Raw genomic sequence first — 23451 nt, 5'->3', positions numbered from 1 at the left:
TTATGATGTTTTGCCAAAAAAGATCATTGCAGTCTGAGCTTGTATACTGTGTAAGAGAAAAACAGCTTGGAAGAATGGCCTGTTTTTCTGGCCAAAATATTTTCGAAAGGACCCTAAAAAGAGGAGGGAAAGCAGAATGCTGACAAATTAGTAGCAAACTCAAGTTGAAACACAAAAAAAAGCTGTATTTCATCCCTGTAAGGAAAGATGAGAACATGGTAATTGTGAAGGTTAATTGTGCTCTCCCAGCTGTGCATGAGCAAAGTATTTCAACAATATTTTGGAGGCAAAATCAAGTATATTTAAAAATCTCTGATTTTTTTTTCTATCAGTTTGATTTCTTTATGGCTTTATTATTTTAATTGCAGAGGTATCAGAGGATAAGAATCTTGGGATATTAGCATAGCTTTCAGTATATCCCCATTTAGTTTCAGCTACACATCATTGCTTACAACTTGATTGAAACTGTATCGGCTTTGGAGTTCATGTTTTGTTTTTTCTAACCTGGACTTTTGTTTTTAAAATGCTCTTTTAGAGACTGAAGGTCTTGCTGCTTGTTTTCAGAGCAGACTATGTCATTCTTTTTCAAACTATTTTTTTCACCACTGTTGGGATTATGCCAAAACCACTGTAATCCTTTCAGATGTAATGACATCTATAGTACAGTCAGATGAACTGCAGTTGAACTATGTGGATATATAACATTCAGAAAATTGTTTTTATGATGACTTTTTCTTTAGAGTGAAGACTTCCCCAATTATTTTCTGTGAAATGCCTGTGCAATTTTGTCTTTTTACATAGTATAAATGTGCATGTCCTTGCATGACCTGAGAGAGAATAAATAATTGAAAAATAACACTTTGCATTACAAATGATACTGAGTTGCCCATTTACTTCCATAGGTCAAAACCCCCTGTCTGAAGATGGATGTTGGTGAACTGGTATTTAAAAATGCCTTTTGGTAATAACTATTTTAAAAAAATACATAGCTGTGTGTATTTGGTTTACACTTTCTAGTTTTTGTTTCCATTTTTAGTTCAGTTTTGTAAACAAATTTACTGAAATTATGAAAAGAGCAAGTGTTTAATTTCGATAAGTATATTTCAATAACAAATCCAAAACAAAGACTATCATTAAATTGTAAAAATAAAAAAAAAATCTTGTAACAGAAAAAATGTGTTACATGTGGACAGATGTGTGATTCTGTCAAGATAGAAATGCTTTTCCTTTGCTAGAGGTGCCAAATGAAGCAGAACTTGTACTGCGGACAAGCCCTCTAGATGTACTGGAACAGAAGACATGTTTGAATCCCCAGAGAGTTGGGATCCTGCTTTACAAGTGCCAGAGCTGGCAGGATTTAATGCTAAGGTAAAGAAAAACCCTTCCCAGCTGGTGATGGAGAATATGTTTTGGACTAGCAAAATAAGGAAGGCAGTCTTTTCTGCTAAACCACCTGGCTTCCTGATTTTTTCAAAGGCTTATTCCCATTTCTCCTAGGAATCCTGCTACAGGGTCCCAGCAGATAGGGCTTCTTGTGTGTCCTCCCATACCGACGTCTGAGGATTTCATCCAGATCTTTCCTCTTGGAGGAACAACTGGCTGACTCCGGGTGGGCTGTCCGGATTCAACAGGTAATGTGTTCCGGGAAGTAAAGCATTTCTAAAAAGGATGTGTCAGAATTAACCCTGTGGAAATTGCTTGTAGATTTTGTTCTGTCTTGGGTTGCCTTTTTTCAGAAAGCTTGAATTTTTGCAGGATGGAAGCTCGCTCCTTCTGAGCTTACTTTGTTCGAGCCTTTAACAAAGACGAAGCATTAGTGCTGGGAATAATATTTCTGACATAATATTTTCTGTGGACTGAATTTGTCTGTCTGATTAGAATAACTTTTAATCTTAAAACATTTAGTGTCTAGTAAAATTCTGTGTATGTGTAGAGAGTTGACAAATGGCTTGATAAGTGTGATGATGGTACTGATGTTAAAAATTGGTTAGCTAAAGAAGAAATATATTCACATCCCAGACACTTCTGCATATATTGCTTAAGTTGGTTTAGGGAGGGAGCAGAGGGAAGGTGGAGTAGTTCTGAATTTTAGCAGATCAAGTTGCTGTAAATGTTTATTCAGAGTATTTTTTGGCTTTCATTTTCTGTCCTAAATCATTGCCGTATCCTTAAACAGCTTTGTAATTTCTCCCTGAGGTTGCTGTGTGTATGTTGCCATGTAGCTTAAATAACTTTAGATAATAGGTGGAAAATGTAAACTCTAAAGTACTTCATCAAATAAAGCCTGGGGTTTCTTCCATAGTAGAGAAGGGAGATGCAAAGAGAATCTGGAAGGAGGAAACAGAGAGCACAGAGGATAAAGGTAAAAGAAGGTAGCTAGCCTTTTAAAAAAATCAAAGATGGAGTGCAAACATATTTAGTTGTTGAAAGACAAGTGTATGTAAGGAATAAAAACCCCTACTTTTCTTTTTCCTGGACTTTTCATTGGAAGGTGCATCTGCCAGTGTGTCAGCCACCCCTCCTAATTGCCTTTTATCAAAATACACTTCTTGCTGCTTTATACTGACATATCATTGCTGGGTTTAATTGGCTAAAAAAAGAATTGATCTGTTGTTTCCACAGCTCCCTCTAGGCAGCAGCAGTAATCCACATATGATTTAGGGAATTCTTTCACTACAGTCAAACTGAAACCAGCACTGTACATGCAGCACAAATAGAACCTTCATGCTGCTTGGTATTTCAGTGCTATCGTGCATATGCCAGTCAGCAACAAGCTGTGGAGAAGACAGACATTCAGACAGTGCCTCAGAATTTGCAGTGAGAAGTTTTTTGTTAAAACCCATGTTACTGCTTGGATTTGATTTGTTGCAGCTTTGCCTTCACAAAAGACAGGGAGTGCTGTCATTTTTATTTTCAAAGAAAAGCCGCTGTCATTTCAGCTGAAACTGTTCAGCTGTAAGACAGCCAGGATGGGTTTGGCAGTCTAGCCTGTTATCAGTCTCAGTGTTTGCAACAGGGAGTCTCTTCTTGGCAGCGAAGTAGGTCTTACAAAAAGTATCACAGTATATATATGCAAGTAACGATCCAACAATTCCAATCACTTTGTAATGACTGTTTAGTGAGCTCTTAGATATGTGTTGTGAATGAAGCTGACATTCACAACAGATTTCTTTCTGTAAAAGAGAGAAGAAAAACAGAGAACACAGAGGAGACCCTTCATCACAGCTGCATAGTGAATAGCTGAGGATCAAAATGAGTGTGCTCCTCCTCCTGTAGCTAATTATTAACAAAATTTCATGACCTTCAACTGAACAGCACAGATGTGCAACAGTAAGGGTATGACTTCAGATGACCACTCATGCAAGGCTTGGCATTGCATATAATCGGGATAGCACAGAAAGCTCCTACCCAGAAAGTAGGGTAAGATTCAAGTTGATACATATTAATCCTGCAGAAGTTAAGTTCTTGGAAGGAGTAAGTTCTGGATGGCCCTGATGAGGTCCAAGTCCTGTGCTACAGTTGATGAGACTTCCATGTTTTGGAATAGTTACCCAATATTTTCAGGGTGGAAAATAAGGACAAGCAGAAAAATTACAAATTTCCACAGGATTGGTATCCTGTCTAATCTGAGAACCTGATAATTTGAGGTACTGTGGCAATGCATACCAATGTGTGTGCATGGGGAAGGGACAGCTGTGGGATGGGGATAGGAAGCTAGAACTGATGGGTTCTGCTGATGAAACACTCTGTGTATTGACCTCATAGAGCCTCCATTTGTTCACTTTCACATCGTGATTTCTAGTCGCACAAAAATAAGTCAGGTCAGATGGAAGTGACTAAATGGATCAAAAGTATTTCAGCTTTACGCAGATGTATTATTGAACCAGTGTGAATTCTAGGTTGACGATGCTGTCAGAATCTCTTAGTGTGCATCTCTAAGACCTCTTAACCATCTTCTGTTCCAAGGCATGATGATGGCCTTTCAACACCTTGTGCCTTAGCCCACAAAGCCTACATCAAAGTGCATATGTCATATGTTTTCAGAATCCCTACCAAGGAGGAGCAGAGTGCATAATGGAAAGACATGATAATCCAACTAATTTTGTGCCTCACTGTGTCTGATTTTAACTGCGACCCAGAAACCATTTGATTACTGAATGGTTTTAGAGTGAGGATGCCTGGCATCTGTTAGAAAAACAATACATATTATGCTGCTATTACTCATCAGTTTGCCCAAACAGCTTGGAAAGGAGGGTTTGGTTCATTTTAACACATAAGCATAGGAGGTCTGCTCAAATCAACTTCACTTTATAAGGAGTGTTTTTTGGTACAGGTTTTTCAAAGCCTATGCTCTAAGCATTATATTTAAACTATCGAGCAAGAAAGGAAATGGAAATGCATTTCATTTATGTTAATAAACCAAAATGCTATGATAGTGATTTGAAATTTACTTTTTATTACTTGTGCTATTTTCAGATTCCAGGATACCACAGCAGGGTGTGCTTTACTTTGACTATAGCTGACCTGTTGCAGATGGTGTCATCTAGAACAGATGCCTACTCAGTCAAAACCCCCACATCTCTCTATAGGTAGAGACAGAGGAGACTAGCAGAGGTCAGCTATAGCCAGTTTAAATTAAATTGCTCAAAGTTCCAAGTCCTCATGACAAAGGCTCCAGCTCAGCTTTACAGCTTTTTTCTACAGTGTCTGAGAATGAAGAAATATTTCATACTGTATGTACTACCAGCAAATTATGCAAATAGAATCACAGAAGTTTATGCAGAGAAAATAATAGCATTCTCTGCCACCCCGAAACAGGATTTTCTGTTCCCCAGTCTGAAATCTCGGAGCCAGCCGAAGCCCTGAAGAGTGGTAACATTGGTTCTTCCCATTTCTGTGCAGGGTTTTGAGAGGAGGCAGCTAGGCTCTGTCCTTTCACTTGAGCCATGAGGTCAAATCCATTGGGGTAGTGCTGTGAACAGGGGATATGCTCTTCTTCACTCAGCTGGGTTTTTTTCATCTGCATGGCCTCTGCGGTCAGGCCTACTAAAGGAAGGTGCAGTTGAAGCTGTCTTTGCAGTCTGAGTAGGGGAACTGCTTGAACACAAGAAAAGTGGCTGCCATGGAACAGACCAAAAGTCTTTTATCTATGCCAGAACCCTGACTGTGGTAGCTGCTAACAATGTGTGGCGAGCGAAGCATAAAAGAATAGGCAGGCATGTATGATACACTCCCCAAGTACTCCCTCCCATCTGCCATGTATTCGCAATTCAAAAGCATCCTGAGACAGACAGTTTTTGTGGTTTTAGTATTTTTCCACAGATTTCTCTTCCATGAATTCTGAGTATCTCCATAAACCCATGTGAACTTTATTACCCACAGCAGCCTTTGACAAGAAGTTCAGTAACTCAGCTACTCCTGCCTGCTCATGACTTTATCAAGCTTTGTCATTGCCCTTCTAGTCCAAGGAGTCCTATTTAGTGATTCCTTAGGTGTAACTCCAAGCCTTTCATTCTCCTTGCTACCCTACTCTGAAACTTTTCTAGTTCTATTACATAGGTTTTCTGGTGCAGAGACAAGAGCTATGTTATTCGAGGTGCAGATTTATGCAGTGATATAATAATTACTGGGTTTATGTTCTGCTCCTTTCCCAATAATTTAATTTGATGGCTTTTTTGATGTCCAGGAAGCATAAGCTGGTATTTTCATGGACTTCTCTACTGTACCCCTAAGATCTTGTTCCTGAGTTGGGATTGTCAGCTCAGAACACATCATTTATGATGTCAGTTTGTCTTTTTTTTACCATGTGCATCACTTTATATATTTATCTACACTGAATTCCTCTTGCCAGTCATTCAGTCTTAAGAAGTCTTCCTACAGTTCTTTGTAGCCGTCTGTTTTTCTTACTGCTCTGAATATCTTAATATTATGGCAAAGTGTGTTATCTTACTGCTCACTCCTTTTTCCAGGTCCCTTATGCACATACTGAACAACATAGGCCTCCTGGAAAGAACTATTTATTCCTTGTCATTTGTTGGGCCGTTGGATTTTCTTCTTGCCTGTGAGGTTAATTGTCCTAGCTGATGCCAGGTAGCATCTACAACTGAGAAAAAGCTTTCCTTACACCCTAAAGCTTCATGTAAGAGGGAAGCACAGTTACAGGCAGTGGCAAGGTGCACAGATACTGAAGTCAGCTGAGCTTTTTGGGACAGGGAGGGTATGTCAAGAGTTAACCAATACTTGAGCACTTTGACAGTTTTCAGCAGTAGGAGGAGCTGTCCCTCACCTGTTTTTTTCCAGGTAGCAAGGATCCATATAACAAAGATAACTTTTTTACCCCACTGATGAGAATTACCGAACATAGAATTTGGCAGCATAAATTTTGGAAAATATAGGACAAGGGACATTTGCTATGAGGGAAGACCTAGTGGGAGGGAGGGATGTTCTGTAATGTTGCATATGGACAGATTAATTTAGTTATTCTGAGAATTCCTGCAGTAGAGTCTCTCCACAACACAAACTTCTTATTACACAAGTGTTTTCTCATGAAGCATCCAATCCTTAGTCACTGTGGCTGTCACATACACATTAGGTTTAGAAAGGAGAATGGAAAAGATCAGATTCCAGATTTATTCTTTTGAAGAGGACCTCATGGCTGTTAGGTGATTCTTGTGATTATCTTGAGTGTAATTAATGATGGTTTTGGAACCCCAGAGCTCAGCAGTACTACTACTGTTCCTTTCCCTCCCTGCTGCACTGAGATGGCCATGTAGGACATCCCTTTCCCACCTAGTGGTGGGGAAAAACCCCAAACCTCTGTCAAACAGTATGTCATCTGGTCAGTCTTTTTGGCTGTAGGCCAGCCAAGGAGAACAAGGAAGTTGAGTGCAAGAGAAAGAGTATTAATTTCTTTTATAGAAAAAATATTTTAAAACCTTCAGAAGAAACTTGCTGAGCCTTTTGCAATTTCAAACAAAACACTTTATTCCAATGCTCTGCATTATTTCTGAAGTATTCTAGAGAAAATATGTACTGAATGCATTTTGCTGAGACAGATTTAAAATAGCAAGTATTACGTAAGGGTATAAGCAAAATGAAAAATGGCTGAAGGGATTGATCAGAGCAGAAATGGAAGAGAATATCTATAGGATACAAACATGTACAAGAAAAAGTCTGGCAAATAAATTATTTAAAGTCTATTGCCTGGATCTTTCTAATAGCTTTTAAAATACTTTTTAAAAAATTAAAACACAAGAACGAATAGGCAAGACATAAACCAGAAATATCAAACTTTGTTCACAAAGGCAGTATCACAGAATTCTTTCAATAGACAATAAATACATGCAATGATGGGAGATAAAAAGTTCAATAATGTGTAAATATATCCGTCATCCATTAGTAACAGCAAACAGCTGTATTCATTCGAAAGCATACTGCAATCAGTCCAACATACCATACCTTTCCAATGTCCTACTAGTTTCCATGGAACAAATATTCTGGTTTGTTTTAAGGTAAAAAGAGGTTTGAAATAAGCGATCCATGTTACTTTTAAAAGCATTTTTAAAATAAATGTTGATTAGTCTTTTCCTCTCTTTCTGAAAAAGAATGATTCAAGCTTGGATTTTCTTTTCCACTGGTACACTAGTATCTATGAACTCTGTAGCACAAATGTACAGTTTGTCCATTAGAACTTGATTGTCTTAGCTGCTGCTGAGATACTAAATAAAGGCACTCAGGAAACTTTTTCTCCCTTTAATGATTATTCCAGTATCAGAAAGGTGACAGAACCCGGGGGGCAAGGGTTGCATCTGAACATAATGCATTTTGTATGGGACTTTCAGACACGGGCAGAGCATTCCAAATGCACCATTTCAAGAGTAGGAAATTTTGCTGATCTGCACACTTAAGCTACTTTTATGTTTCTGATTAACACTGGCTGAGTCCAGATCACAGAAGAGGAGGTCATAAATTATTATTTGCGTGGTTTTCAGCAGTTCTGGTTTCAAAGTTTGCTGAAAATCAACTAAAAATGGAAGCCTGCCCTCCCCCAAAATAAGCAGCTAAATTAATCTATAATGCAATATTGTATATTTTTAATGGTGTTGACAATTTGGTTTTTTTTTTTTTTGAGATCATCTCACAGAGTTGGTGAATCTAGGCCCTTGTTTCTGCTCACTGAAGCAGCCCTCATTTATAATCAAGAATATGGAATCAAACTGAGTTTGAATTGGGAGTATGTACATGGCATTTGCAATCATGCAATTTCCAGCTGTAGTAGCTAGCAGTTTGAAGGGCTCTACCATTAAATTTTTCTGGATTCTACTAACCCACACTATGAAAGATTGCACTGCTGTCTGCTCAGTTGAATTCAGTTCCTCAAAGACTGTAATTCCATTTAAAACAGTATAGATAGTACAAAATGAGCTTTAAAATACCTACCTGAAAGCAAAGATTCAGCCAATATTCTCCATTCTCATGGTATGCCTTCCAAATAGATGAGTGAAATGATCAATGGTAATCTTGGTAGCAGTCCTACAGAGCTCATCTCTACAGCTGGCTGAGAACAGGTCTGATCCTGCTGTCAAAACCAGGCACTCAGGCCACACAAGTATTAACAAGCAAGCTGGTGCAGTGCATCTCCTACCCTGAGTCCTGATGTCTGCAGGAGATGTGGAGAGCCAGGCCCTGGTTCGTTTGTTTGTGGTGTATGGATGAACTGAGCACAGCCAAGCTTGAATTTGGTCTGGCCCCATCTAGCAGCAGGTATGGCAGAAGAATGCTTTAGTGCTTCACTGGAGCAAAAGGCTGTGGGTTGTTCCTTGTATCTGAGCTTTGATTTCCTTAAGCACAGTATGGAGAGTATGTGTCTAAGCTACAGACAGGCTATGGCAACCAGAAGCTAACTGTGTGGTTTATGTAGTTGTACTGCAGACATTGCAGAAGTCAGACAACAGATGTCACTACAAGATGGACAGATGTTCTTAAAACATGTTGGGGGAGCTAGTGGTTAGCCTTCAATTCAGTAACTGAAGGGCATGAAGTATCCTGAAGGCACAATCCCTTTGTCTAAGTGTAGATTTGAGGCAGCTCAACATAGCAAGTGCTAAAAGGAAAGTCATTCTAGCCCTGTAAGAGAGGGTTAAGTAGGGATAACAGTAGTGGTGAGAAAGCAGTAGTTACAGGGTGTTCAAAGTGATAAATGTGCTCAGATAAAACAGTACTGGAATCAGGTAAAGAATGAATAATTGGGAGAAAATTTAGTACAATGTTAAGTTTCAGCCATCAAAAAAATACAAACATTATTAACCTGACTGGGTAGACTGGTCTTCAAAACAAATTCAAACTAAACCATCTCCTAAGTAGATTTATTAAAAAGTGAGCATGATAGTAAGGGAATTCTTGCAGCACACAGAGAAAAATGCCCTAATATTTCCTACCTATAGCTTATGAGCAGCCACAAAATCAATGACATTTGCCTTTTACTGTTATAAAGGCAATATGAAGAGGCTTCTTTTCCCACCTCATGCAACTAAACCAAGAACTGCAAACAAGACTAGCTTTTGTTTTAGGTCAAGATGGCAGAAGCAAAAGGAATCTGTTCCATTTTAGGCCCTGGTGGAAGTCTTAGAAATTTGCTATTAGAAAACCAGTTGAACCTTTTGACACATAGGCAGTTGGCATTTGAGAACTTCAACCTCTAATATTTTTTTTTTCATCTCATTTTAATTATAAAACTTTACGTCCTTTTTTTAGTCATACAAGTACCCCCAAGTTTTATGCTTGGTCTCCTGCTTCCTTAAATTTTTTAGATGAGGGTATATTTCATATTTGCTGAGTTTACAGATACACATTTTCCTATTTAGATAAAGCATTCACATCTGCTTCCAGCATTATCATCAGAACAGTATCTTATGACCTGCACTGATAAGAGTGTGAGACAAGACGTTTGAATGAGTGACTTGTCTAAAAGAAGACCACTCTGAAGGTACTTTGAGACATCTCAAAGGATAGGCTAAGGAAAAATTATATGGAGAATACGTTATCTTCTCACTCAATTCACTGTATGCACAACCACCTCATGACCAGATTGTGACTGTGATACTTTGAGATGTTATAGCTCAGTTTGCTTGCATTCTTCCATGAGAATTTGGTTCTGCATTGTCACAGCAGGAAGGTAATTGTTGACTGGGTCTTGAGTGCTTCTAAGAATCTGACCTAGCCCTCGGCTGATTCTCTGCCCGTAAGAGCTGCTGCTGTTTTTGGCTGAGATTGTCTGACCTCTGTAGACTTGAGCCTGATGCTCACATATACCAAACCTGCTTAGCAGGATAAACACATCTCTTCGGAAAGCTTTGGTGAAAATAGCATAAAGAAAGGGGTTGGCACAAGAATTGAGTGGGTAGAAGAGTACCAGCAGAATCTTGGAATTGGTGACAGTTATCAGTGGTTTGTTCATAATGGCAGATAAAGCATGGAAGGAGATGGGAGCCATGCACACAAAGTCAGTGAAAATCAACACAGCCATCCGCTTGGCAATTTTGGTGTCTTTGTCCCCTGACTTGTACTGAGGATTTCGCACAGTTACATAGATTTTTATGTAGCAGGCACAAATGATGACAAAAGCAATAATGTTACATATTAAAACAAAGACAACGTAGGCTTCAGACACTGGTGTTTCAGTGTCCATAGGCAAGCAGATGCTGACTTTGCTATAGCTGCTGACGCCAACGAGTGGCAAAAGGGCAAGAAGAAAGCATGAGAACCACCCTCCCAGCATGATAATCAAAGCATGCCGGAGGCGAATCTTTCGATCTGGGCGCATGGCAAAAGTGATGGCATACCAGCGCTCCAGGGTGATCACAGTCAGTGTGTACACAGAAAGTTCACTAGCAAAGACTGTGAAAAAGCCAGCTGTGTTGCAACCAGGCCCAGTCTGCCACTCTATAGCATGGTTGTAGTACTCTGACCTGGTGTAGAGATCCACTGAAGCGATCAGGAGGAGGTATAGCCCCATGCAAAAATCAGCAAAGGCCAAGTTACACATCAGAAAGCGTGGTACAGTCAGTTTATAATGGCTGGTGAGAAGTATGAAAAGGACGAAAATGTTACCTAGGATCGCCAGCAGGTTCACAAACCACACCACAATCCTCAGAAATTGATATCCCATTATATCCTCACAGGGATTAAACTCATCAGGTTCTGGAGTGCATATTACGTCTTCATTGCCTCCGCAGACGGGATAGTCATAATGACTGTCAAAGGTCTGGACATCTTCCATTTGAGGGTTCTTGAGCTCGTGGCCAAACCCAAGATTCCCTTCTCCATGCTCTTCCAAAAAAATGTAATAATGGGAATTTTCGTGAAGATTTGTGAACTTGGTGTTTTTGTCATACGCAGTATCAGTGTGGTCTGTGTATTCTTCTGCATAATCTTTGTAAAAAGGACCTCTGAGAGCTTTGACTGATCTTCTCTTACGAAAGCTGTGACTGCTGCTCTGGTTACATGTCAGGTACTCCAGGATTCTGAAAGAATAGAGGAGGAAATTACTGCTGGCATTTACCATCTGACTGGAGTGCAGTGAGTAAACAAAGGGAACACTTCAAAAACAAATCACTGTGAATGAAAACATAGCTATAAAAATGTGATCAGATATATTTCTGTTAACAGAACATATAGTGAACAATAAGCTTGAGTGTTTCTGGGCTTTTTTTTTAAACTATGTTTTTCCTTTCTCTGTTGCTATCACCTATCCCCAGTAGTAATTTAGTTTGTTCAGCATCCATAATCCCTCTTCCTACTTGGGATCTGCATTCTTAGTAGATAACAAGACTTTAACCTACTGTTTATAACTTCGTAGATAATACACACAGTATTACTTTCCTTTTAATTTTTGCTTACAAATCAATTTCTTCCAGAACTTCCATCATTTAAATTTCTAATCTATTTTCTGTAGGTGCTCTACAGCTAACTAGCGGTGTAGCGTTGGGAATCCTGTACCTCATGGTGTGATGAACCTGTATTTGTAGTTGAAAATTGTTCATACTTTTTTGCTAGGAAAAAAATTGCAATTTGGCATCAAATTTTTTGAGAACTGTGATCCACTGTCACATAACCATTAGCGTTTCTCATTTCCAGTAGTCTAGAATACGAGATGGCTTACAACTTGAGATTGCATAGAATTCAGTCTGAGACATTTTCATCTCTACTAATAGACATGCAAATACTTGCTTCTTTCCATCATTAGATTGTGCTGGGTTCTTTCTGCACATTCTTCCTGTCCAGGTTTTGAATCTCTCCACTCTGTTTTATTTCTGTCCTCACTTTTCCTAGTTTGTTCTAATTGTGAATGTTATTGCTTTGCAAGTTTATTATTGAATAATTCATATACTTATCATAGCATATTTTTAATATACTATGTATTCCAACCACAAATACTGCGGTACTGAAGACTGGGGCTGTCTTCCTAAATCAGGGGCTGGCCTGGATAAGAATTCTCTAAACCTTATTGAACTTTGGAGAAATTTACAATGGATTTCCATTCTGCAGTAAAATTCTGCTGCTAATCACAGTAAGTCATCCTCCCACCCTCCCCCCAGCAGGTGAGTCACTGTGTTGCATTAGGACATCTATAAATGTATTTTTTTCTTTCCAAAAGCTATCTGCACCTCTTCTGATGGGAGGCTGGAAATCCTGCTGAAATGGAATTTGAAATAATCTGTCTACAAGGTTATTACAGAATCATTTATTCTGAGCTTTTCAGTTAGAGAACATATGAGACATGAGGCTATAACCCCTCCAAAACTTCTTTTTCCAGGCCTTGCGAAAGCACATTCTGTGTTACAGCACATTCCCTCTTTTTTTCCCCTTTAATTCTGGGCTCAACAAAAGGAGGAGCTGTTGCAAAAGGTCCTACAAATTGTTATATTAAAAATTCTTTCTTCTCTCAGTTTGAAATTGTAATTTTTATTTCAAAGAATGTCCTCTATACCTAGAAAAATGGTCACAAAAATGCCAATAGATGTAATTTTATATTAATACTAAAACATTGTCTTCACTTACATACTTTAAAATTGAATGTAAGTTAGTGAAACTCACCCGCTGGTTTTTTTCCAGCTCTTGAAAGCACAGCAGTGACTTGGATATGATAGGTCAGCTCTCATTAGCTGAAGAAATACCTTTACAGCTGGTAATTTCTTTAAAGTCCACGTATTTTTGGCCATTAGTTCTTTAAGGCTTTCCAGTCCTTTGGCTGGAAGGTTAGCAACGGCTGTTCTGGAGACATCCCTAGGTAAAGGAAGAAAAAACCAAACGTCAGAATATCCAGTGACTGGATCAGAATTTTTTCAGATTCTCACAGTAATTGAGGGGTTTCATAGAATTCTATAGCAAAAATCAAATCCAGAGCAGGTAGGGATTTCATACCACTTTGCTAGGTTCTGATACCATTCAAATTCAAGTAGGATATGAATTCCTCCTGTGATTTTCTCTGTGTTTTAAAGCTCTTGTCTTTAATGTCTCATAGTGCAGAATATAGGTGACAAAGAAATACCAGGACTTTTAAAATTGCACCTTTCCAGCCAACCAGATACAAATGCATACACAAAAGCAATGTTTTAAAAATTCCTAAAGAAATCACATCTTCCATTGGAAGAGCTATTTTCCTTTAGACCCCTTTAGAGTCATTTTAACCTATTGGGATACTTCAATAGAAAGTAATTACTAAAACAATGTTCTTCATAAACTGAAATTAAAATCTTCTATCTCGGTCAATCCTGAAACTCTCAGAAAATTTAGTATTATTTTTGCTGCTTTCTATTTTTCTGATACTGAGTCTACCTCAGCAGATACATTGCATAGTTGATGGGGGAGGTGAATTTCCTTTAGAACTGCCAGGTGAATGTCATCTGGTCCTGTTAGTGTTTTCCACCCATTTTTTACTTTTTCCCAAAACCTCTTCTACTGACGCTTGAAGTCAAGATGTTTTCTCAGAGTTATACACTGTAAAGAAGTAAACCTATAAAAAAGGTTCTAGTGTAGGAACATTGTGTGAGCACTTTCATCATGAACACCCTAATAATAAATAATTCAGCTTTTTTTCTATGCATTGTTTCCCAAGGTGCTGTTCTTATCCCTCTAGAAGTCTCACCCACTGGCTGGTTTCTTGTACCTAAAAGAAAATTATTACTAATCTTATGCTTTAAACAAATTTCTTCTAAACACTTGGTTTTGCTCTGCCTTTTTTTTTTCTTTTGATTTGCTTGTTGGTTTTTTTTTTTTAAATGAGTTAGAAATTGCTTCCCCTTTCTGCAGGAGGCCTTTTTTACTTCTGATAGCTTCTTTGCTATCATACATATTTGAATATGGCACAACTAGTTGATTCAACCACATAAACTTTTTTGTTCTTCTGGAGTCCCTTTTGATAGGTAGTGTGTGTTTCTACCAAGCCCCTGAATTGGCTCTTAGAAGAGTCCGAATGCTGCCTGCTATCATTTTATCTTTTAAAGAATCACAGACTAGTTGAGCTTCCAGATCATCCAGTTTGACCTCCCTGCTCAAATGAGGGTCACCTGGAGCAGGTTGCTCAGAGCTGTGCCCTGTTGACTTCTCAGTATCTCCAGGATTGGAGACTCCACAGCCTATCTAGGCAACGTGTTCCAGCATTTGACCACCCTCACAGTAGTTTTTTTCTTATGTTGAAATGGACTTTCCTATATTTCGGTTTCTGCCTGTTGCCTCCCTCGCTGGACACCGCTGAGGAGACCCTGGCTCTGTGTTCCCAGTTCCCCACTCCCCCTGCCCCTTTCAAGTATTTATACACATTGGTAAGATTCCCTTGACTCTTTTCCAGACTAAACATTTCCAACTCTCTCAGCCTGTCCTGCTATGACAGATGCTCCAGTCCCTTAACCAACTTAGTGGCCTGCTCCTTTTTGTTTTTCACTAATTTCCTCATTTTATAGAGCTCTCCTTCTGAAGCAAAACATCTTGGTAAACTAGATCTTTGACTAGATCTTACCAAGACAAGGCTGGCCTTTCAGCAACCCCCATGGGTCTCCATCAAGTCCTCATGGTGGTGGCAGCTACCTGCAGGAAGGGAACGTGGTTAAATGCTGTGTGATGGGAGGTGCTAAGACTTTTTGGAAGGGAAATGGTACCTTACAAACTCTTGGGAGTTCTTTTAAGATGTTCTAGCACAAGCATATGGAGAAAGATGATCCTATTTGTACAATGAATTGGGATTTCTGAAAATCCTTGTCAAAATCAGGTATCAAGGGCTGTTGAGGTAACTGATCCGTTATGTGACAAGGGGAATGGCTCTCCTGGATTAATTGAAAAAATAAAAGAGTTAGGGGAAAGCCTGGAAGCATATGATAAGTTTTCATGCTAGAGGAAGAATGGAGAATTAACTGGTATCCGAATATACACATCATTTAAGCAGAGGAGCACAGCGGCGAGGCCAGCGCTGGTACTACTGAAATATTCATAAACAGTCTGAAAAGAGAATGATAGTAACTGCAACAAAACTTGTTTCTGACACAAAATAATACAAGGTAGTGAAAGCTAAAGCTGATTGTCTAAAGAAGCAGAAGTATCCTGCAATACTAAGTGACTGAGCATTAAAATCATTGACATGATTCAATACTGATGAATGTAAAGTGCGTTTAGGAAAAAGCAATCTTAAGTGTACATGCATGACAATGGGGTTTAATTTGCCTAGCACTCGGGAAGGATCTTGGAGTCCTCTCTGCAAACGTCAGGTCAGCGCTATTTAGTAATGTTGAAGGGAAATAGAACGCTAAGAATTTTCAGGAAAGAAACAGAAAATAGAACAGAAAAACTGCACTTTGTAAATCTAATATGACTGCATCTATAAATACTATATGCAGTTTACAGTAAGCACAGAAAGCTACAGCAAGGATGATTAAAAGTATCAAATTGTTTATATATGAAGTAATAACCTTTTCTCTTGGGAAAAGCTAGGACCGGAAGCAGTAGGAGACTATAGATGCCATGTGTATTGTAAAGAAGGTGATTGGGAGTGATTATTCACTCTTATGAGACGAGTTTTGGGGCATCTAAGAATGCAAGACGAGAGACTTAAAAATGAGAAAAGGTATAATCTTTTCACAAAATTGCATCATTAAACTGTGAAAGTTAGTGCCATGGCTCATTGTGCAGGCCAAATAACAAGGTAACAAGAAGGACAATATCCCTTTTTGTTTCGGTTTTATTCACAGTTGTGTCACGATCCCATCAGAAATGACTGGGTCAGCCTGGGCACAAGGGCTTGTGCCTTGGAAACAGCCAGAGAGGAGCCTCTGGGGCCCTGGGTGCACAGGAGTGGGAGCTGCAGCTTCTGGAGAGCTGCGAGCAGAAGGCAGCAGCCAGCCCAGGGCTCAGGTGGTGGAAACAATTTCCCAGGGAGCAGAGGGGAACATGCAAGACTGTGGCTACTCAAAGAGTGTTCTCAAGTGATGTGAAAAAGTCTGAGAGAAAGATCTGTTCAGTAAGAAGAAAGGGCTTGGAAGAATTAGTTACAAGACTACATCATTCCTGTTCTATCTTACCAAATCCTTTGAAGTGTTTTATGTATGTGTATATGAGTGTGTATTTAAGCAGTTAGGTATTGCCGTTTTTAATTTCAAAAACTCTGCTTGTTTTAAACTGGGGGGCTTGGGGAGAGGGTACAGGCACAGCTGCCTTGAAGTTCCAGTTGATTTAGGATTAATCGTGTTGCAGGGCTAACATGGTGGGCCATATTAAGCACAATGGTTCAGAAGTGTGGAAGTTTCCAAAATCCCCAGTTTGGGAAGTCCCTAAACGGCTGGTATGGTGTCTGGCACCAAGAGGTCTTGTGACCTCTCTGTACTACTGCTGTTGTGAATGGAAAAGCCTTCTGGGAGTGTGGTGATAATTTGTGTCCCAGTGGAAGATAACTTCTTAGTTACCCTACTTAGGCCCACACTTTGTTAGAGACAAAGTGTGTGTCAACTGGCCAGAGGGATTGACAGGGGTTTTTTTACTTTACAAATCCAGTCTTGATGATTCTCTATTCAGATTCACAATCTACTTCAAGCAGCATAGCAGCTGTCTTCAAACTAGAAAGCATAGGTTTGAAAAGGTTTTAAATTACAATTACTAATCTTCAGAGCAATATGAATCCAAGTAGTTGGAGTTTGCAGACTGTAGCATCTGTGTCTACGTTCATACAGAAGACACATTTTCCTAAATGATTTCTTTGTTCTGTGTCATTGTATGATCAGTCTTGATTTGGGGCTGCTCAGAAAAAATGGGAACTGACTACAGTTATGTCAGCTTCATTAATAGCTAATAACATTGATAACTAAGATGTTTAAACACAGCAACGCTTATATTGCACAGGAGAGTGTCTTGCTACTACTACTAAACTATAGCTGGTACTCTTAAAGAAACACAAGAGAATGGGCAAGAGGTCTGATAGACTTGTCAAGAGGATCTATCTCAAATTGAAGAGACTATAAAAGAGGTTAGGCAGGAAACTGATAAAATGAATGATAATGAGTCCTAAGGACTAGATGGTTTTCACGAAAAAGTTCTGAAGCAGCTCAAGGAGGTCGAATTGGTAAAAGAGGTGTGTAACCTCCAACTTAGCCCCCTGCAGGAAGGCAGCAAATGAGCCACCAACTAATACGATATACCTGGGGGAAGTCAGCATTTAAAGGGCTTTTGTAAAAATAAGTCCTGCTTTACAAACCTCTCTGAGTGTTGTGATTAAGATCTGCTCAGAATCTCCTGGGAGTTCCACAAGGCCTTTGACAAACCCTTACAAAGGCTGATACGGAAACCAGGCAGCCACGCTCCTTGTGGGAGATGTCAAATGTTCAGGATTATGGTAAAGTGCTAGCAAAATTCACTTCTAGCCTAGATCCAAACCAGACTTTAGCATTTAAGTAGCTGTGGTCTGGACTCGCTCAGGTACTGGAAGTGGTCTGTCTGCAGTAGGGCAGAGCTCTCCAGCATGGAGCATAACAGCAACCAAAGTGCACTCAACCGATTTGAACACTGTGGCTTGTTAGCCATTTTGTTTTTTCCTCACATGCTTTCTTATAAATCTCCTGTGACATTTCTAGGCTGTTGCTTACCTTACATGAAATTTACATGTTAGATTGAATGTTGCAGAGACATTGGCTAGCTTCAGATGAATGTGAGAATAAAACATAGCTTATGATTTAAGAGATGTTGTTTTCTGAACCAACTGTATATATATGATACAAGTGTTAAACAGATACTTAGCTGCTCAGATTTGATTTTTTTTTTCATGGGTTATTTTTTGGTCTAATTCTTCATTGTTTTTATGAAGTCAGAAGTTCAGAACTAGATATAAGGGATAATAGCTTTTGTCAATAATCATTTTCACAGCTGGAAATATGCAATTGTAGTATGAAATCAAGTATTAATGAGAATTTAAAAGACAGATAATTGAGAAAATGAGAGTGAATGCATCAGTACCATTGGGAATTTTTACCTAATCATATACAGATTTCTGAGTACTGCAATACTACAATAGTTAAAAAAGCACAAAATATATAATAGATGGGCTTAGACTACAGATATTATTTATACCTACTGAAAGATTCTTTAAATCCACAAATTTGCATTGTTTGATTAGCAGAATGCAGAGTGCTCCTGTTGCCTGAAGACTTGCTTGTGCCCAGTGACAGGAACAGAACAGAACCTCGTAAGGTAGGACCCATTACTAGATTGGGAAATGATGCTTTAAAGAGCACTTCTGCTTTCTAAAGATAATTAATTACTCACATGTATCTTGTGCAACAGTTAGTAATGTTTTGAATTTGGACTGTATGTTTTTGCAAAAGCTAATTGAATAATGAGCCTGATTGTATTTTTGTTGTACTCTGTTGAACTTGTGCTTTAGGCAGCAGCTCTTGTTGGTGCATTTAGTACACCAGGTCCACGGAGTTGCTGAATCCTAGCCAAGATTTCATTTTTAGGTGAAGAGCAATGTACTGTCATTATACTGTTGAAACAGTTTTCTAAAGAAAGCAATCTATGTATACATCCACATACATCTGAATATACAGCAGTGACAAAGGAATCGGAATTATGGGCATCTGTTCTCCTCTATTCAGTGATCATATTCCCCACTTCCTCTGCTATTGTAAACTGCAAATTTAAAAAAAAAATATTACCTAATCTTTTAATACCTACTTAAATATACCATCTAACTAGGTGGTCTGAGAGCATGGCCAAACTCACACAGCATACATATAGCCAAGGCACAATTCTTTGTAGTTAAATCTTTCTCATTGGCTTTCTTTAAAGCCAAAATGGAAGAAAATTACCCTGTTAGGGTGGATCCAAGGTCAGTATTTCAGCCTTTAAGTGGCTGTTGCTGCTGAAATCCTGATCAGGAAAAAAAGAGTAAATGGTAGATCTGTAGGGCAGATGTTCCATCAACTGTAAATTCTTATTTCACTTCAAGAGGGCATAAAGGGAACGCCAGAGACGAAGAGTTCTGCCAGCTTGGTAGGGAGGCAAGACAGAGTCTCTTTTTTGAGCTCCATAAATGTTCCTTTTTTTTTTTTTTTTTCCCCCCTCCATACTGCTTCCACTGTAAGCAATGCCATTCATTGCCCCAGAAGAAGGAATATTTATCTTCTGGTAATTGTTTTCCACAGAGTTAATTTTCAAGAGGAAACAGTATTGTAAGTAGAACTTTCTTTTTGAGGAATATGCAATGTCCACAAATTCCCATGCCAGCTAACAACAGCTAGATGCCTGAACCAAAAATGACTTGGCTTATTTTAATAAATAATTTGTTAAGTTGTTTATACTACTGAAGGGGCATATGGAAGGGCTGTATTGGTCAGACTTCTCAGCCTATTATGGAAGTTGACAAATCTCTGGTCTCTATAATTAGTTCATTAATATTAGTCTTGATGGTACAGTGCGTGTGTGTGTGTGTGTGTAATAAAGCACCAACTGGAAGCACATTTCTGTTTCCTGTGGGAGATTTTAATGGTCATTGACATGACAAAACAATAAATAGTAGGGTTTCACTCAATTTTCATTCATTTTCGTAATAAATTTCATTCAGCCTTCTTAAGGCAGTGCATATTTGGGAGTTTCAGAAACTATTTTGTTCCTGTTAATTCCTGAATGTCAACTAAGAGATCTCTTCAGGTGGAAGGATTCTGCTCTAAAGCGTTGCTGGAAGATACCTCGCTTTGTAACAAACCTTTCCTATGTCACACATGCAAAATAATTCCTGGTTATCCATGGGTAACAGAAGTCCCTAAAGCTGCTATTAAAATTAAATTAAAATTTAATAATATGTTGCACCCTTCTGTACTGGTTTTGGCTGGGATAGAGTTAATTTTCTTCACAGTAGTTAGTATGGGGCTATGTTTTGGATTTGTGCTGAAAACAGTGTTGATAGCACAGGGATGTTTTCATTACTGCTGAGCAGTGCTTACACAGAGCCAAGGCCTTTTCTGCTTCTCACCCCACCCCACCAGCGAGGAGGCTGGGGGTGCACAAGAAATTGGGAGGGGATACAGCTGGGACAGCTGACCCCAACTGACCCCAGGGATATCCCAGACCGTAACACATCATGCTGAGCAATAAAAACTGGGTGGAAGTTTGCTGGGGCTGCTGTTGCTCAGGGACTGAGCATCGGTAGGTTGGTGGTGAGCAATTGTTTTTGTTGCATCACTTGTTTTTCTTGGGTTTGGTTGTTTTTTCCCTGTCTTTTTTTTAATTATTAAATTGTCTTTATCTCAACCCATCTTATCACTTCTACCCTTCCAGTTCCAGTGGGTGTGGGGTGAGCAAGTGGCTATGTGGAGCTGAGCTGCAGTCCAGGGTTAAACCACAACACCTTCCTAGGATCTATAGCTTAGGACTAGCAAGTCAAAGGATCATGATGTGAAATACTCTGACTTTTTAAATTGCTGTTGGTTTACTGTTTCTTACATGCCATTTTATGCCTTCTGCCTTTGAGAAGCAATACCTCTCTCTAATGTCACTATAGTACCACATATCGCTCCAATTATAAATACTGCTAGGACTATTGTTAGCCATGGAGGTATATCATTCTAATGGGAGATGGATAACTGGCTCTTTAGACTGCAAATGTGTATTGGGTTTGCATGGCAAGGTTTTAGTAGCGGGGGTTTACAGGTGTGGTTTCTGTGAGAAGCTGCCAGAAGCTTCCCCCATGTCTGACAGAGCCAATGCCAGCTGGCTCCAGGATGGACCTGCCACTGGCCAAGGCCGGAGCCCATCAGCGATGGTGGTAGCGCCTCTGGGATAGCATACTTAAAAAGGGGAAAAAAAACCCTGCGCAACTGCAGCTGCGGGGGAGGAGTGAGAACATGTGAGAGAAGCAACCCTGCAGACCCCAAGGTCAGTGCAGAAGGAGGGGGAGGAGATGCTCCAGGCGCCAGAGCAGAGATTCCCCTGCAGCCTGTGGGGAAGACCATGGTGAGGCAGGCTGTCCCCCCTGCAGCCCAGGGAGGTCCATGGTGGAGCAGATATCCACCTGTAGCCCGTGGAGGACCCCACACTGGAGCAGGTGGGTGCCCAAAGGAGGCTGTGACCCCGTGGGAAGCCTGTGCTGGAGCAGGCTCCTGGCAGGACCTGTTTCCCCATGGAGAGAGGAGCCCATGCTGGAGCAGGTTTTTTGCTAGGACTTGTGACCCTGTGGGGGACCTACACTGGAGCAGTCTGTGCCTGAAGGACTGCAGCCTGCAGAAGGGACCCATGCTGGACCACTTTGTGAAGAACTGCAGCCTGTGGGAAGGACTTGCATTGGAGAAGTTAGTGGAGGACTGTCTCCCGTGGGAGGGACCCCACGCTGGAGCAGGGGAAGAGTGTGAGGAGTCCTGCCCCTGAGGAAGATGGACCAGCAGAAACAATGTGTGATGAAATGACCACAACCCCCATTCCCTGTCCCCCTGTGCTGCTGTGGTGAAGAGGTAGAGAAAATTGGGAGTGGAGTTGAGCCTGGGAAGGAGGGAGGAGTGGGGGGAAGGTGTTTTGAGATTTGGTTTTATTTCTCATTACCCTACTCTGATTGGATTGGTAATAAATTAATTTTCCCCAAGTCGAGTCTTTTTTTCCCATGATGGTGATTGGTGAGTGATCTCTCCCTGTCCTTACCTCAACCCACAAGCCTTTTGTTATATTATTCTCTCCCTTGTCCAGCTGAGGAGGGGGAGTGATAGAGCAGCTTTGGTGGGCACCTGGTGTCCAGCCAGGATCAAGCCACCACAAAATGTAAAACATGTCCTGAGATCAAGGATATATATAGCTGGGCTAGCACATAAAAGATTAGAAAAATTTCAAGTAATTTGAGAAATCTAACTTGAAACACTGTGAAAACACAGAGTGAGAAGTTCTTTACAGCTATATATGCATGTCCTAGGAAGTCACCTCTAGTCCCTAAACCAAGAGGTTTCACATAGCTCACACACATCAAAGCTAGCCCTTGCAGAGTGAGCTTACCTGGCAACATTATTATAGCATATGATTACCTCACTACCCTTTGCAGCATGTCATTACTTGTTCACCTGTCTAGCATAACAACAACCCTAGTGCTTTAAATACCCACAGTAACTCCAGGAGTCAAAATCTGTGCTGCTGCAAGCTCTCACCTCCCTTAGACTTAAGATCCCAAGTGCTTTATCTTCTGCCATCCCTAGGAAGGAGCTTTTCAACCCATTGTGCCACCTGTAGCCTCAGAGGGAAGATGTGCAGTGAGCTGTATGAGACCCCAAACGTAACAGAAGGGTGCACCTTGCTTTGAGACTGTGTATTTATTGTGACAAAGTAGTATCGTAATGGAAATACAGTGTCCGGGTAAAGCTGCGTCAACTGAAAGGTGTCTTTCTGGCCAGGAACAAAATGAGAAAGGGCTTCTCTGGTGCCATGTGCAATATTAAGAAAAAGTCTCGTTAGCCAAATACTAATGAAAAAGGCTTACTCAGCACCAACACAGTCTCTGTCACAGTTCTCCAACAATGAGCATCTTAGTTCAGGGGTGGGTGGCATAAGCCCTCCTGAAAGCAGAAGCAGTGGAAATGAAGGCGAGTAAGGAGGAAGAGGAGCAATAGCCTCCACAAAGGCTCCCTGAGCAGGTGGTTTAACAGCCCCTTTGTGAGCTTTTTCATGTTTCCCTTCTGATCTGTTGCCTTCTGCTTCCAGAACACCCTCTTTTGCTCTGCCTAGATGGCCAGTTCTCCTCCTGATGGTGGACGGACCATGGACTTGACCATGCTTTTCTTATCCAGAATGTGCAACTTTTAAGACCTGGTCAGAAAACACTACCTTCTCCCTGCTGTCTCAGGATCTGGCCACTCATGGCACAACTGAGGTTTATCCCTCAGGTGATTCAGTAATAAGAAGGAAAAAAAAAAAAAAAAAAAAAAAAAAAAAGGAGATTTTGTC

General features: G+C 40.1%; 1 protein-coding gene across 3 annotated transcripts in view; it reads right to left on the bottom strand.

The window, feature by feature from the left end:
• Positions 1–10111: 10111 nt before the first annotated feature.
• TSHR (thyroid stimulating hormone receptor) overlaps positions 10112–23451 on the bottom strand; it is a 75449-nt gene continuing 62109 nt past the window's right edge. For all 3 annotated transcript variants that reach the window (XM_010583792.1, XM_010583793.1, XM_010583794.1), the window contains 2 exons: positions 13096–13284; positions 10112–11522 (listed from right to left, as the gene is read on the bottom strand). In XM_010583792.1, coding sequence (XP_010582094.1) covers positions 10112–11522; positions 13096–13284 — 1600 coding nt within the window. The remainder of the gene's footprint in view (positions 11523–13095; positions 13285–23451) is intronic.

This window comes from Haliaeetus leucocephalus, unplaced genomic scaffold (assembly GCF_000737465.1).
Source record: "Haliaeetus leucocephalus isolate CR32 unplaced genomic scaffold, Haliaeetus_leucocephalus-4.0 Scaffold932, whole genome shotgun sequence".
Lineage (NCBI taxonomy): Eukaryota > Metazoa > Chordata > Aves > Accipitriformes > Accipitridae > Haliaeetus > Haliaeetus leucocephalus.
This window is presented reverse-complemented; position numbering and strand designations above follow the sequence as displayed.